This window comes from Daktulosphaira vitifoliae, unplaced genomic scaffold, assembly GCF_025091365.1.
Source record: "Daktulosphaira vitifoliae isolate Bord-2020 unplaced genomic scaffold, ASM2509136v1 Scaffold_5, whole genome shotgun sequence".
In the NCBI taxonomy this organism is placed as follows: domain Eukaryota; kingdom Metazoa; phylum Arthropoda; class Insecta; order Hemiptera; family Phylloxeridae; genus Daktulosphaira; species Daktulosphaira vitifoliae.
The window spans coordinates 21,193,645-21,210,956 of NW_026099576.1; the positions used below are offsets into that span (position 1 = coordinate 21,193,645).

Here is a 17,312-nt window from a genome sequence, read left to right on the forward strand (position 1 = left end):
TTTTTTTTTGATAGTGATTTTAATCACTGTCAGATATCATTATACTTGATCCATCTATGCCACGTCACCACTGTGCCGCGACCCCCCTGTGCTGGGTTTTTTTAATTATAGTACTTGTAAATTAATTAAATTAAACATTTGAAAAAAACTTAATAATTTATCAATTTTATTTTAAATAATTAATACATTTCTTAGTTTATTTAGTAAAAATATTGCTTCAAAAAAATATGAAATGATGTAGTAGTTTTTCCACAAAGTCCGTCGAGTTTTTCACATAAGAAGACGTTTTTCCTGTGTTAGTTTTCAGAATTCTTGCTAAGTGACCTTCTAAGTTATATGTAGGCGAGTTTATGGCACTGACTATAGGTCTGAGCGGCACATCATTCTTGTGTATTTTTGGGACTCCGTATATTCTTGGTAATCTTGGAACTGTCACTAGTAGTTGTCTTCGTTCTTTTCCATCTAGTATTGCTTTCTTTGTTTCATCATTAACTAGTTTGATTATTCGGTTCAGTGGATTTCTTTTAATGATTTTATACGGTCCTTCTTCCAGTAATTTCTTCATCTTGATGTTATATTCTGTTGTTTTCATGATTACTGTTGCGTTCCCTTTATCTGCTCTAAGTATTATGACATTGTTGTCGTTCCTTAAATTTTTGAGTGCAGTTAACTCATCTTTGTTGTAGTTTTGTTTCGGTAAGATTGCTTCTCTTAGAATTTTGCAACTTTCTTGCCTGATGATTTCTTTCTCATGGTCTTCAAGTTGGTATAGCGAGTTTTCTATACTGCTTATAATGTCCTCCTTTGGGATTTTCTTTGGAACTAACGAAAAATTAAAACCTTTTTCCAGAGTAATTAGTTCATTATTAGTCAATTCCTTGTCAGTTAAATTGACAACTGCAGTTTTCTTGTTGGAGTTGTGGTTTGGCTTTTCTTTATTCTGGATTTTCCCTTCAAGCCTTTTGAATTTTTCTACTTGTTTGATTTTCCTTTTTATGTACACTTTAGTTTGTTGTTTTTCGACCATATTTGTTAATCTTGATAGGGTGTCTTGTTCAAGTTCCGTGTTCAGTTTGTTTTTTACTTCAGTTAGGTCATTGTCAATGTTAGCCAGTTTCCTTCTGATGTACATGATTTCATTCCGTAATAGTTTTTGACTGGCCATTTCTAAAATTCTTCTCGCACCTGTGTTTTTCATCGGATGATTAATAACAACGCATTGTGGTATTATTCTTTTGTCTCTGCATCTCTTCATAAAAGTCAGATCTGATATAAGCTTGGCCTTTTTCTGGGATAAATTGTCCCAACGTCTACAAGTTTTCTTCATGTCCTCTCCGTAGAGTCTTGTTATGAATGTGTTAAAACTTTCATGGATTGTTTTGTTGCTTGAAGTGCTTGAGGATATATCCATGTTTACAGTTGAGTTCTGACGTTTCGGACTCATTGCAAAGTCCATCTTCAGAGTGATGGTTGCTAGTCGGTGGCTGCAACTATACTGGCGGCTTATCTTGATAACAGTCTGTTTTTATAAAATTGATAACATCTGGTTTTTGACTAACGTTGTTTGCCGTATCAGGGTTTTTGACTAACGTTGTTGACCACATCTGGTTTTTGACTAATGTCGTTTACCGTATCCGGGTTTTTGACTAATGTTGTTGACAACATCTCGATTTTTGACTAACGTTGTTTACGGCATTCTTGACATTTCGGTCTACCTTTCCTACACCGGCACTTATTTGTTATGTTGATTGTTGCCTCTTCGTATATTGAATTATTTTCGGTGTTGTTGGTTAATTTCCTTTTTGTCTGGTGTATGATAGGTAACCAAGTTTTGCTGATTTTCCATCCATCTTCTCTGTTAAAATTTTCCGGACATTTTTCGATTTCTATTGCTTCCTTGTACATCCGTTTGCCAAAATGAGGTTCTTTGTTAAGTATTTTTACTTTATCGAATTGTATGTCATGTCCTTTGTTTTTGGCATGTTCAGCTACTGCAGATTTTTCTGTTCTTTGGTACTCCACATCTTTTTCATGTTCTTTTATTCTTGTCGCAATAGCTCTTCCTGTTTGTCCAATATAAGATTNATATAACAAAAAAGTTAATATTTACAAAGTGTTCAATTTTTTTTTAGAAAATGAGGAACAGTATTTTTGTTTGAGGAAAATGTGTGGTCTTTTTACGTATCGTTAAATGAAATCGATTCGGCGAGAACTTAGAAAAAGTGGTAATAGACACAAAAAAAATATACCATAGTATAATTTATACCTTAAATATTAAAAAAAATTATTTGTTCTAACTGTTAATAATATTAAAATAAAAAATGTATTATTTTGTATATAAAATATAAAAAAAAATAAACAGTAACACAGTAGGGTCTAGGCACAGTATGGTCATGCCATAGTTGGGACAAGTTTAGATGATATCTGACGTGATTAAAATCACTATCATAAGAATCGCTTTGATTCAAAACTCTAGATAGTGTTTAATATTAAGAAATTGTTAGATTATTTCAATAGCAATAATAATTCGTATTCTCTTAATTTTATCCCAATTAGTTAAATATTTGATTTATTATTATAATATATAAATAAATAAAAATTATAGTAATTAAATTTGGTGTGAAATTAATATTCATTAATTTAATATTGTAATTTTTACGGAGATATTTCCTAGTAACTTTGTGTTTAAAAAGATTCTACAATTGAAATATCCAGAATTGAATTAATTTTAATGATTTACTTTAACTAAAATAACTAATCAAAAAAAAGTTGTTAAAAATCTACTCAATACGCTCTGTATTATAAAATTTCATAATAATTGTAAAAATCCATTGTTAATTCGGGAGAAACTAACAATCATTATTTTTAGAAATGATTTATATAGTAACATGTTAGCAAAAAATTTGGAATATTATAGTTTAGTAGTGGCATACACAAATAGAGTAAAAAATGTATTAAATTACAAAGTACAATGATTTAATTTTGTAATTGAAACCTATTATATTGAAATTGATTCCTCAATAAATACATTGAAAACATTATAAATAAATTATTTTAATTGTCTGTATGGAGAACATGTTTAATTGATAAATTACAATTTTTTTTCAATTTTTGAGGATAATATCTTCAACAAAAAAAAAAAAAATGTAATAATTTGACGTATCGTTGAAAAAAGAAAGTCAAGTTAGAACAGAGAAAATAAATGATAGTCACAAAAAAATTCCTTCTCACTTTTGCATCAAAGCTAAAACCTAAAATATAGTAAAATAATTTTAATATGAATAAGAAATTTCTTCTCACGAGGGAGACTATAGTGATGGGATCCTTGATCTTTATTGAAGTTATGGAATCTAAATGAGATAAAAATCAAATGAGTTGAAAATTTAATCTAACTTAAAAAGAATTAAGAAAAAATTCAAAAAAATTCCTTGCCATACACGGGTTGGAACCTTGTACTCCAAGTGTAAGATACAAGTGTTACCGACTTGGTAACCGTACGTCACTTCCGACGATCGAAAAAAATAGAAATTTAAGCTAGTTCGAATTTCAAAGTTATTTTTCTCGACTTAAAAAAAGCAAAAAAAAATTAAATATGTTTAACTTTCTATGATATATCAATTTTATTTATATAATATTTATTAAAATTAGTATACTCCTCTTGTCAGGTATTTTAAATTAAAATAAATTAAAAAACCCAGAATTTTAACACAAAAAAAGCATATTTTTTAATACGGTAGTCATTTTCATTATGAAAACAAATCCAGAGGTCAAATTTTTTTTTATCAAATTAAAGTATATNATGAAAACAAATCCAGAGGTCAAATTTTTTTTTATCAAATTAAAGTATATAATATAAGTTTTAATTTAAGATATATATAAAAGTATCAGTATTCCTGGAACACTTTCAAAAATCAATTTGAAAATGTCCTAGTTTCAATACGCATGTTTAAAGTTTTGACCACCCTTGTATAAAGGGGTGTGATCTGATTTTAAAAAAAAGTTAACCAGATGAATGGGGTATATAAAAATTATTTACAAAGAATAATAATATTGATTCATATATTTTTCCAAAAGTTATAGCAATATAAATTTAAAATTTAATAATATAAAATATAAAATAGAGAATTTTTTCACCGAAATCGTATGCTTTTCTTTAACTTTAATGTCCGCCTTCACCATGAAGACAGGTCCAGAGGTCAATTTTTTTTTTCAAAATAAAGTATATTACATAAGCATTAATTTAAGGTATATATAAAAGTGACAGTCTTGATGATATCTTGTGTATCTTTGATGATATAAGAAAGGTGACTCCAACATTTATTAACATGTCGTTGCGGACCTCGCATCTTTTGTTGTAGTTATTACTCTGGAATATGGCAACCAATGTTGGTCATCCAAATCCTTAAATCGCTTTTGGTGGTGCTTCACTTAGGACGACAAAAACTTAGAGTGCCTGCTGATTTCCTTGGATGTGGTAATCGTTTCTCCGACTCCCTCTTCGGAATCGAACCCTGATTTCCCGTTACTCGTTACAACCATGATATTGATAGTAACTACTATCATAACATGAAACTAAAAAGTGAATATCGTCATAAAAAATAATAATTAGCTACTTGTATTTGTAATTTCTTATATATTATACATGTATGTTAATTCAAAAAAATTTTAATCATTAAATGTTTATATCTAATGATAAATAATAAAAATTTGTTTATATTTATATATAATATTGATGATACGCACGCATGTACGGGTACGAAAATCAGGGAGAAAAACGCGACGAATCGCATATAGCTGTTTTGATGTTTTCAAATGTGCTTTGCTGTGAGTGGGACCACAACCACTTTTTCTCTTTTTTGATAAGGGAGTCTATTCTGTCCATGTATTTGTCGATGAACTATGGAATATGTAATTGTTATAGCTACCAAATACATATCCCTGACATAAGTCCTTAACATTGGGGATAGTATAACGCGTATAATCTTGAGTTTTTCAGGTTCCTTATAAGTGACCTCCCTATGCACCAGATGTCAAAAAAAAAATTATAAAAACCAGATTATACAATTTTTTATGTGACATTTGAGAACATAACGTTTTAGGCATTCTATAACTTTACTGAGATGATCTATACAGTTTTCCTCACTATCTGAAGTGTTAGGGGCTAGTTTACTACTTGAGGATCTTCGTCAAAACCAAGAATCGGAAGCTACCCGACGTCTCAACAAATATTGTCCCTGTAAGGCAATCATGTACCTTAGTTACAAAAGATAGATAATATAATAAAGTTAGACTTTTGTTTTATGTCAACGACAAGGTAAAAATATATTTTAGATGTTCAGTAAATATAAGTTATATGTAATGTAATCCTAGTACAGTTGCTTAGTAGGTATATCCAAGTGAGACGGAATTGATTAGCTATGATGACAATTGGCGATAGACAGGTCGTTGAATAAAACTAGTTAAGTTATAAATAATATAAATAAAACGAAAGCAATAGTATTGAAAACTATGTCTATAACGGTCACTCAAACACAACTGCCTTTTGTTAGTTCGACGTCAATAGCTCCGGGCTACAAACGAGTAGAACTGTAACATCAGCATCTCCCTTTGTGATAATTAATATGTATTACGAATTAAGTAAATGGAAATAAAACGTGCATAATATAAGTGGTACGAACATAGAAATAAATGTTCTTACAGAAGTTATCATTATATCGGACCGATATACATGAACAAAGTCATTTAATTACTTCCTAAGTACTTCATTCATAAGCCATACAAAGTGCATGGGTACATTTTTCAGTTAAAACGGAAGTACACGAAAATTAAAATATGCTCTCTTTGTACAAAACACCTTATATGTACGCGCGTTTTATTCAAATGACTATTGCTAACCACCGATTTTAAATCAAGTGTCATGAATACTTTCATGTTTATTCATACTTCTAATCATAGGGTTTATCAAATAAAATAAAATAAAGAAGATTCACTTTAATTTGGAAATTTCCCCCATTTACTGAGAACGAGGGAAATTTTTTTAATTTTTGAGGGTAATGTCTTTAACTAAATACAATTTGTGAACTTTTGATATATCGTTGAAAGAAATCGGTTTGCTGAGAGCTGAGAAAAAGTGGTAACAAATACAAAAAAAAAAACACATCATGAAATAATTAATATGTTCTCAGCTTCGCATTGAAGCTAAAACGTAGTAAAATATTAGAGGTGTATAAATATTTAGTTATTACTTTAAAAAGAATATGTAAAAAGTGGTAGCAGACACACAAAAATAACACACATCTTAGTAAAATTAATACCTTCTCTGCTTCGCATCGAAGCTAAAAAAAACATGATTCAATAAATCTTATCCTCAGTAAATGTCATCAATATCATCAAAAAAGTTTAATTAAAAAATTTATTCCTTGTAATGCTTGAAATAATTGTAAAAAATTCCAAAACTATGATAAAAAATCTACACAATGCTATAAAGTTTTTAAGCTACATTGATTTTTGATTTGATACCTGTTCTTTTTATCTCAAAAAATTACCTTATGAAATCTCTGAAATGAAATTTGAGAATTTGACAAAATTTCAAACAGACGCATAATATAAGTAAAAAAAATTTCACAAAATTATAAATATATTAATACACTTCTATAATAAATGATTTAAAAAAAACTTCAAATAGCGTAATTCTCCAATTACATTCAAGAAAAATATAATTTATAAGTCAAAATAATGATAAGAATTTAAGTAATTTATTAATTTTTTTTATCTTTTACAACAAAAACATGTTTTTATAAAAAAATAGCCGAAAAAACATTTTTAATCAAACTCAACAAATAAATGCTTTAGTGACGTTAATTTATTTTGATAAAAACACTATTCAGTTTACTTTTTTATTGATAACAATTTTTGGTATTGTTGAATTTTACAGAAATTACATATATAAAACTTTTATATTTTTTAAAAAAAACTATTTTTAATAGTAATTATTAGATCTCATATTAAATAGTATAAAATATTTTTGTGAACAACTGATGTTATAAAACAGGTTTTCAAAGTGCAAATGTGTCAATATAGGTGATAATAAAAACTATACATTCTATAAATTATTTGAAAATATAATAACATACAGCACTATATTTTATTTAGATATATTTTTACTGCTATAGATAAAAAATTTATATTTTTATACATATTTTTTATCAAAAAATTATATTAAATAACGTAGAAAACATTTGCATTTGTTCATTATAAATCTACCTAAGTTTCATAAGAGAAATTTTTCATATTAGAATTTTTTTAAAATGAAATTTTATTCTTTTATTTTAATATTTATTATACATTTTGTCTTTCAATTAGACAAAGGAGTTCATTGCAAAATTTATCGTGCTATGTATGAAAATTATATCAAAAGGGTTGTGAGTCATATTTATTCACAAATTATATCGTATCAAAAAGAAGATTCAAATAATGCTATTGGTGTAGATGAAGCTTTTCAAACAGACACTAACATGTCAAAGTTTAGACTAAAATATTTTTATACAATAGGCATACTCAATTTTAAGTACATTGAAATACTAAAAAAATTTCATGATTTAATAAATCTTATTCTCAGTAAATGTCATCAATATCATCAAAAAAGTTTAATTAAAAATTTTATTTCTTGTGTACAAAAGCTTGAAATAATTGTAAAAAGTTCCAAAACTATGATTGAAAATCTACACAATGCTATGAAGTTTTTAAGCTACATAGATATAAGATTTTTGATATATGAAGACTTCATGCCGCATCCTATATTTGATGAAATAGACTTTATATATCAGTACGTCTTAGAAAAAAGTTTGGAGACAAGCTCTTTTGATCTCAACAAATCACCTTATGAAATATCTGAAATGAAATTTGAGAATTTGACAAAATTTCAAACAGATGCATCAATATTAGTAAACAATTTTTTTCAAAATTGTAATTTCGTGGACACTTTTATAATAAATTATTTAAAAAATATTAAAAATGCGGAATTAACTTATGACTTAGAGTCTGCAAGAAGTGAAATACTTAATAAGTTTTTCAACGACATTGTAGAAGTTTGGTACAAAAACCTAGGATTTGAAGAATTTCTCAACCCTAATATACCAGAGTAAGAATTTTTTACATTTAATATTACGTTTTAAAACATATTATAGGTAATATTTTTAAAGACTTTTTAATTAAAAAGAAAATTATATCCCTATGAAGTATAGATATTAATTTTTATATGAACATAATATACTAATAAAGTATAATCATTTTTTATATAATTTGTTTATCGAATATAAATAAGTACATTTTAACAAGACTGCGCAACGTCTTTATTTTGAATTAATATTAGAGATATTTTATTCATTGAATTGTTTTTAGCTTGAAAAGCTTAAAATGTATTAATTTTACTATGTTGTGTTTATTTTGTGTCTGTTACCAATTATTCTCAGCTTATTTTTTTGCTTTTTTAAGTGAAGAAAAATAACTTTGAAATTTGAACTAGCATAAATTGTAATTTTAAATGCGATTGGGTTTTCCGTGTCAGTAACATTTATGCCTTTCATGTATTGAAGTTCGAACCCGTATGTGGTACTGAATTTGTCTGCATTTATATCTTAATTATTTTGAGTTAGAAACAAATTTTGAACTCATTTGATTTTTATATCATTTAAATTCAATAACTTCAATGAATATCACGGAACTCATTGATGTAGTCACCCATCATATGAGGAAAATTATTATTCATATTAAAATTATTATACTATGTAGTTACTTTTTGTAGCTGCCAATTTTTTTCTCAGCACTAGCTTGACCTATTTTATTCAACGATACGTCAAATAATCACATTTAGTGTCTAGTTAAAGATATTACTCTCAAAAATTCCCTTTTATCAATTAAAAATCAACATTCTCTATATATCAATTAAAAAAAAAAAAAAACGGTACCACAGTAGGGTCGCGGTGCAGTGTGAGCGTGGCATAGTTGGGACTAGTATAAATGATATCTGACAGTGATTAAAATCTCTATCATAAAAAAGGCTTCGATGCAAATCTGTAGATCGTGTTTAATTTTAAAAAATTAGTGGATTATTGGAAAACAAAATTTTAACTCAAAAAGAATTACGGAAAAATAGCAAAAAAATTATTGCCACGGCAATGATTTTTACTTAATCGGTAAACGTTCTTAGCATTCGTTTTTTGATAAAATTGGTAATTTAAGCTGATTCAAATGTTAAAATTAATTTTGTTTACTTAAAGAAAAGAAAAATTAAAATAAGTTTAACATTATATCCTATGTCAATAAGTTTATATTATAATATTCATGAAAATCAGTATTAAAATAAATTAAAATACAATACCTAGAATTTTAACACAAAAATAGCATGTTTTTAACTTCGGCAAACATTTGCACATAGAAGATAAGTAGTCGGAACATTTTTTTTTTTTTTGAAATTATAGTACATAACATTAACTTTATTTTAACATATTTTTGAGGTTGGATTATTTCTGGAACATTTTTAAAACTTAAGTTGAAAAAGTTAAATTTTGATTTTTTATACAATTTTCCTAAGGTATCAAATGTCAGTCCATATTGTGTAAAGTACAGAAGTAAACACTTATTACATTATTTACTGATAAAGTACGCGATTTCTTTTCCATGGATAATAATAACGTTTAACGTGCTTTATACAGAAATGATTATCTCTAATCTTTATTACAAAAGTTAGGAATATTATCGTATGTCAACTACGAATGTTCCATGGTTGGCCAAGTTAAAAGTGTTAACATTTATTATTTTGCGTGATTCTATCACTGTAATCATATTAATATAGGATATTCCTAATAAGTGCATTACTTATTCACTGTTATTCACGTTTCAATTTATGATAAATGAACTTATTTAATTAAAAATTCAACATATTTTAGACATTGTTTCTATAATTTTTATTAATAATCTGAATTATACTACTAATTGTTTTTTCATGTCAATTACAAATGTTAATAATTTTCACGAAAAATAAATCGCGTTCTGTTACTAGTAAATAATGAAATAAGTGTTTACTTCTGTACTTTACATAATATGGACTAACATTTGATACCATAGGCAAATTGTAAAAAAAAATTTAACAAACTTCAAAATGCTGTATAAACGTAACTACTGAATTTAAATAAGAGTTTTTGGTATCAAAATTTTTCTTTAAAACTTATCTATAAAATGAATATTTTAAAATCTTAAAAAAAATTTTAATAAAAAAATTAATTTTTAAAATATTTTTTGTAATTGCGAAAAATAACATAAAACACATTTTAAATATAGTTCTATATTGTAAAATTGAATAAAAAAAAAAAGTATAAAATGTTNGTGTATTCATTCCGATTACGAGGGATGATTCTCGTATCGCCATTTTTCGTCACTACCTCCACGTTCCGGGGCTGGGTAATTTGCACGCCAGCTGCTTTCCTTGGACTCCCTCTTTGGAATCAAACCCTGATTTCCCGTTATCCGTTAGAACCATGATATTGATAGTAAATATTATCATAACATGAAATTAAAATGTAAAAAATAAATATAGTTAAAAAATACTAAAAAAACACGCTTAATAAAGCACAAAGAACTAAAAATTATTTTAATCTTTTCAGTTTGATGTGCTTTAAAAGCGTGTTTTTTTAAACTATATTTATTATTATTTCTCCTTAAAAAATACAGTATTAAATTATTGAATATCAATTTCATTTTATATTTTATTACTATAATTGACATTTATTTAAATATTAAATAAACGAATAATATCTTCTTCTACCTCTTTTTCTTTCTACCTCTTTTTCTTTCAACATTTATTTTTACAACTGTTCTTACGGCTTCCGATTCTTCTCTCCTCATAACATGACCAAACCATCTAAGTCTATTTTCTCTCATCTTATTTACGACTGAAGCTTATATGATTGTTCCTTATTCTATCTTTTCTAGTCACACCACTCATCCAACTAAGCATTCTCATCTCTGCTACACTCATTCTCTGCTCTATTTTCTTATCAACCGCCAACACTCTGAACCATACATCATAGCTGGCCTTACTACAGTCTTATAGAACTTACCTTTCAGCCTCATTGGAATTCTTTTATCGCATAAGACGCCAAGCGCATTTCTCCACTTCAACCATCCGTTCTTCATTCTTTGTCTTACATCCTCATCAATACCACTACTCTTTTACACAACTGACCCTAAATACTTAAAACTCTCCACCTCTCCAATCACGCCTCGCCTATTATCATTGGCGTCTTCATTATAATATCAAAAAACTAATAATTAGGATATATTTAAGGAATTAGAAATAAATTTTTTTTTTTTTTTGGAATAATCTACCAATTTTTTAAAATTGAACACAATCTATAGATTTGTATTGCAAATAATAATAATAACTGAAAAAATCTTTGACGAATTTACTTATTTCTTAATAATTTAAAAAAAACATATAAATTTATCATTTATAATATAAATTCTACATTTTAATCATATTTGCCTATTTAAATTACTCGAAGTAAAATTATGTATCATCATCAAAGTATAAAATATTTATATTTTATTTATTTATTAATAATCAAAATATATTATTTAATCTAGATTCATACCTCCAATAGATCCAGATACAAATCAAAATGATGGAATAGAAGCTCTTAATATTATTCGTAAACAATCTGGTTGGGAAAAAATGAACCACATTAGTATAGTTTATTTTGGTAGAAAAATTAGTGTAGGTCGTATTATAAATGATGAAGTTAATAACATAAATTTCCGAATAAAAAAAGAACATGTATCACAATTATTAAGATGCAGATTTACAGAAATAATGAAAAACTATCGTACATTATTATCTGCTATGTTATGTATATGCAGTAAAGATGCATATCATTATTACCATAATTGTTTGATTGAATTATTTAGCTCATTCGTTAAATCAAAAAAAATGCATGAAGATTTGTATGAAGCTTTAGTTACTTTAAATAAATCATCAATATGGAGTGTTCATTTGAGCTCTAAATCTAGTTTATATAACATTTTTATTTGGGTTAAAGGATTTCTCAATTTATTGGAGAACAATGATTTTTCTCAAAAAAATTTCATTATTTCACCTGATAATAATAATACCGATTTGGTTGAACAATTTCTAATAATTTTTAAAAAACATTTTAATTCATTTAGTTCTCATTTATCAAGCGAATTGAGTCACTATGACTCCCGGTGTTCTATGTATTTAAAATTTAAAGATGTTTCGGAATATGTAGACTATTTTAGGAATCCAGAAAATATATCAATTAATTTTAATCCTGAATTTTCAAACCAAATTATGCTTAACGCATGCAATTTTTATGACAGTTTTTGTGAAAATGTCAGCAAATTTTGTTATGAAGATCTGGGTTTTAAAAAAATTTTACACTGTAAAAATAAAATATTAGACAGAAAACTTCATTAATTTATCTCTTATTTACTAAAATCTCAACTTGCATATTGATCTTTATCTTAGCGATTGTTTTACTTCCGGACATAAATATATGGTTTACAGAATATTTTATTAATATACATTTAATACTGTATCATTTTATTGAGCAATATAATCTTTAGTTATTGTGTTTGGTGTTTTGTATCTATTATCTTTTTTCTGTTTACTTCTCTTAAGGAATATACTTTTTATTCATTTTATTATGCTCTGTATGATAAGTAACGTTATAAAGCATGATCATTTTTTATATGGTCTCAATATAACTAAATATTACTATTATGCAGTTATTATATTACAAGCAATTTGGCTATCTGTAAAAAACAGAAATTAAAGGCGGTGGGTATTGGTATGAGGTATGTATATTAAAATATAAAATGGGTTAAGAAGGTTTGGTATCTCGGGATCGAACTGTATTTAGTTATCAAATAATAAAATATCCCTACCTCACTAGGATAGTAAGTATTATTATTATTATTGTTTATTACGTGCATTTTTAAGAAGTAAAGCATGCAAATAAATATTCGCACTTACCTTTATATCCTTTTGTTGTTGACTATGTTAATCTTATGGTGATTTCTTCCTTCAGTGTTAACAATCGTTTATAGTGTCTTGCTTTTATTTCGATTAATTAGCCTTTGTGTACATATTATATTTAAGAAAAGAGTCTCTACAATGGGACCTGCGTCTATTATGATTTGTTACCCTTTTCTTTTATATTTCTTTAAACTCTTTTTATATTATACTATATTTTTACTAATACTTATTATCGATGAATTCCCTATAATCGATATTGTTATTCTTAAAATTTACTCTGAATTTATCAAAATATAATTATAAGAATATGACTATCTATATTCAAAATATAATCAACAAGAGTGTGGTGGTCTAGCGTTTATAGCGTAAAGCCTTGGCTGGCGCGGACACAGTTAACCTCGTTGATATATATATATTAAATATTATTTCAATACACCTTTTACTATCCTTTACGCCAACTGCCTACACGTGACCAAGAGGTAATTGGTGTAGTCCTTTATGGCTGGTGGGTACATACGCAGAGGATATTTCCAAGATGTAGTTTCCTACTTTAGGAACTATATATTATATAATGAACTCTACCCGGATTACTAGTTCTAGAACTGGCTTGTCAACAGATATAGCGCACTTCAAAAATATTCTTTTTATAAATTTAGTACTACTCTGTACCTCAACTGCCTGCACGTCACCGGAAGGCAATTAACATAGTCCTTATGGCTGGCGAGTACACAGGCAAAGGTATTACTACTAAGACTAATTAATTCTAATCACAATTACGCTTCTTCACTCATTTCAGCACATTTAAGGCTATCCAGAAATGAAGGACACAATAATATTTAACACCTTTATATAAAATACAAACTATTTTATTTCTTGTGAGGATATTAGGTAATAATAAAAATAAATAAGACTTATTCCTGGGTAAAATATTAATAAAACATCAAAAACAATTATCTCCACTTAGGATGATATGAGAAAAAAAACATAAGGACAAAATATTTACTTATACTGACGCAGATTCCGTGTAAGAGAATATTGACCATCATCCTTCGTTTTATGAAAAAAATGGCTTTTTATATGACGAATAAAGTAAGTTAGCGATCTCTATTGAAATTCCTGAGATGGTGGATAATTATTTGTTTTTGGTTAATTATGATAAAAACCCTGACGTGGGCGTAGTTAATGAATTGTAGGGGACTGGTTTGAAACATGTGTTGATAAATAGATATTTTGATTACCCTAAAAGGGAAACATTCCTTAGATGATTTTTTGCTTTATTCATATATATGTGATATTTAGTACATGTGTTAACAATTATACTACATATCATATATTAACTCAAAAATTTGAAACTTTAAATGTTTATATCTATTAAACAAATTAAGTTTCATTAAAAATTCAAATGCCATTTATTATTGAATTAAAAACTCAAACATTTTATTAAATTAAAAATATGTGTTACCATTTAAAAAAACAAAGTTTACACACTTACCAGGCATAAGGGATGAACTTAAAAAGTATTACATAGTTAATAATTCAAGAATAATGTGTAACTAAAGATAATAATAAAAAAAAATTTTTAAATTATTATTATTCTATAAGTAATTCAGTGGGTTGTGATAAAAAAATCACTCTGTATATGTACCCAATAGAAAATATTAAGTTAACACCCCTATAAGTTTTAATATATGATTCTAAAAAGTAATTAACAGCTGATAAAAAATGAAATATAGATAATTGAAAAAATCAAAATTGATTTATGAATATGAAATAAAATTAATAATAATAATAATAATAATTATAATAAATTATAAATGTGATGTCAAAACAAAAATAATTCTATATTAAAGCAGAATAATTTTTTTTTTTTTGAGAGAATACTAAATATTATTTTTTTATATATAATAAGATTTATGAGTGTCAAAAGGATTGACAAATCATGAGCTTTTGACATTTAAAAGCCAGGAAACCCTTGTTTACTAACTTACAAGTAAAATTATCAAATACATAATGAACCAAAATTTTTATATTGTTTACACTCAACCTAACAACAGTCATAGGTCGAGTGGGACAAATGTAAATGAATAGGGTAATAATAAACTCATTTTTCTTCTTAAATATATAGTAGTTATGCATTTCCTTTTAAAATTATAAATAGTAATATGTTTTAAGGAATTTTAAACAAAATTTCTTTTTTCGAAAAGAAAGCAATAGCAATAAAGTATTCTAACAATACAGTGATCAAAAATCAAAGCGAAAATCTATGGGGTAAAGTTAATAAACTAGACAAAAATAAAGAAACACTTAGAGAAAAACCCAACCAACAAGTAGAAGTTAATGGTGAACAATATGTACTAGATGAAAGAGAATACAAGCAAGACCAACACATTACAGAAGAAGAGAACAAAACTAAAGATGAAATTTCAATCTATATAGATGAAGGTTTATCACTCATTTTTCATGTCGATAACTTGTCAAAAATGACAAAAATTAATAAAAAGAAAAAGAAAAGGAAAGGATAGGAAAGAAATCTTCCCGAGTAATGTGAAAAATTAAATAATTATTTACACTCCAAATTATTTGAATGTAACTCTTAATAATTATAGTTTAAAAAAATTAAAAAACACGCTTTTAAAGCACATCGAACTAAAAAGTTAAAAATAATTTTTAAAAAATCTAACCCTTTACTTGCCCACAGTTGGGGTTTCAAAATGACAACTTTTTGTCAAAAAATTAACATTTTTAACTTCCTTTTTGAAAGTATTCCGGAAATACTGACACTATTATATATACCTTAAATTAAATCTAATGTAATATACTGTCGTAACACAAAACAGAAAGTAAAAGCGTACGAAGAAGATGATGATCAGGAGGAGCCTTCTGACTAGGTATTCATCTGCGTGTTGTCGTACAGCAGTCACCTTGTTCAGCTGACATTCCAGGTTAGCTGTGGGTTGTCATAAGGTTGTTGTTATAGGAAGGGAATAAGGGTAACACCTATTTATGAGATGCAGACGAAGTGCAAGACACAAGTACTCTGAAATGTTGAGGAAGAGAGTAGATAGGTTAAAAAGAAAAAACAAAGACTTTACTTTAAGCAGTAAGCTGGACAGCGACAACTGAGTATTGAAACTGATGAATGACACAAGGCACTGTAGTCAACTGACCAAGATGGCCAGGTCTATTGGGTTTTTATAATAATTTGATCTATTGTCAATTTGGCAATAAATATTATTTGTTAATTCATCAGTCTCAGGAAGCGGATGTGCTGTCTGTATTTTATTTTAATAAATTCTCACAATAATGGTAACGTGACACTATCACAATACTTTATTATAGAAAAAAAAAAATTCGGACTTAATTTTGATTTCGTAGTGAAAATGTTATTTTTGTGTTAAAATTCTAGATATTATATTTAAAATTTTTAACTTTGTATTTCTATAACTTTTCGAAAAATGTATAGACCACTACAATTTTTTATGAGAAATACTATCTACATACTTTTTTCATTTGACATACTTTTTAAAAACGGATCATTTCCCAATTATACAAGGGGCGTTTAAAATTTAAAAATGCATATTAAAAAAAGAACATTTTCAACGTAATTTTTGAAAGTGTTCCGAAAATACTGACACTTATATAAATATTTAAAATTAAAGCTTTTATAAGATTCTTTATTATGAAAAGAAAAATTTTTCGGACTTCATATTGTCTTCACGGTGAAAACGGAAATCAAAAATAATAAAGAAATACTATTTTATGTAAAAAAATTCTTTTTATATTATTAATTTATAATGCTATAACTTTTTGATAATATATGGATAAATACAATTTTTTTATGATAAATATAATTTATATACCTCTTATATTCGACATACTTTTTTTCCTTTACATTTTCAGTAGTTAAGTTTGAAAAATTATAATTTCTAAAAATGTTGTAATTATATTAATATAATAAGGAATGAACCAAAAATTATTTGAAACTAAAAGTCTAAAAAAAATTTCCAAAATGAATTTTATTTTGTGTGCATATATGTGGATTGGGATAGAAGAATTGCCTTTAATAAAATCACTACATAATACATTATTTAGTTATATTGAGGCCGTATAAAATATTACCATGATTTATAACGTTGCTGATCATACTCAGTATAGTAAAATGAATAAAAAGTATATTCCTCTAGAGAAATAAACAGAAAACCAAATACTTATAATATTAGATAGTTTATTAATTAATTGAATAATTAAAACACGTTAA

The 17,312-nt window shown here is 26.6% G+C and overlaps 1 protein-coding gene across 2 annotated transcripts in view; it reads left to right on the forward strand.

Moving 5' to 3' along the window:
* The window catches only part of LOC126907934 (uncharacterized), a 119,515-nt gene extending 106,875 nt beyond the window's left edge, over positions 1-12,640 (forward strand). Inside the window, exons 1-2 of one of the 2 annotated variants that reach the window (XM_050689647.1) lie at positions 7,255-8,140; positions 11,644-12,635. In XM_050689647.1, the coding sequence (XP_050545604.1) occupies positions 7,308-8,140; positions 11,644-12,493 (1,683 nt within the window). In that variant the 5' untranslated portion in view covers positions 7,255-7,307 and the 3' untranslated portion in view covers positions 12,494-12,635. Of the gene's footprint in view, positions 1-7,254; positions 8,141-11,643 lie in introns of those variants that run through there. The other variant, XM_050689643.1, reaches the window with a different exon arrangement.
* Positions 12,641-17,312: the final 4,672 nt, after the last annotated feature.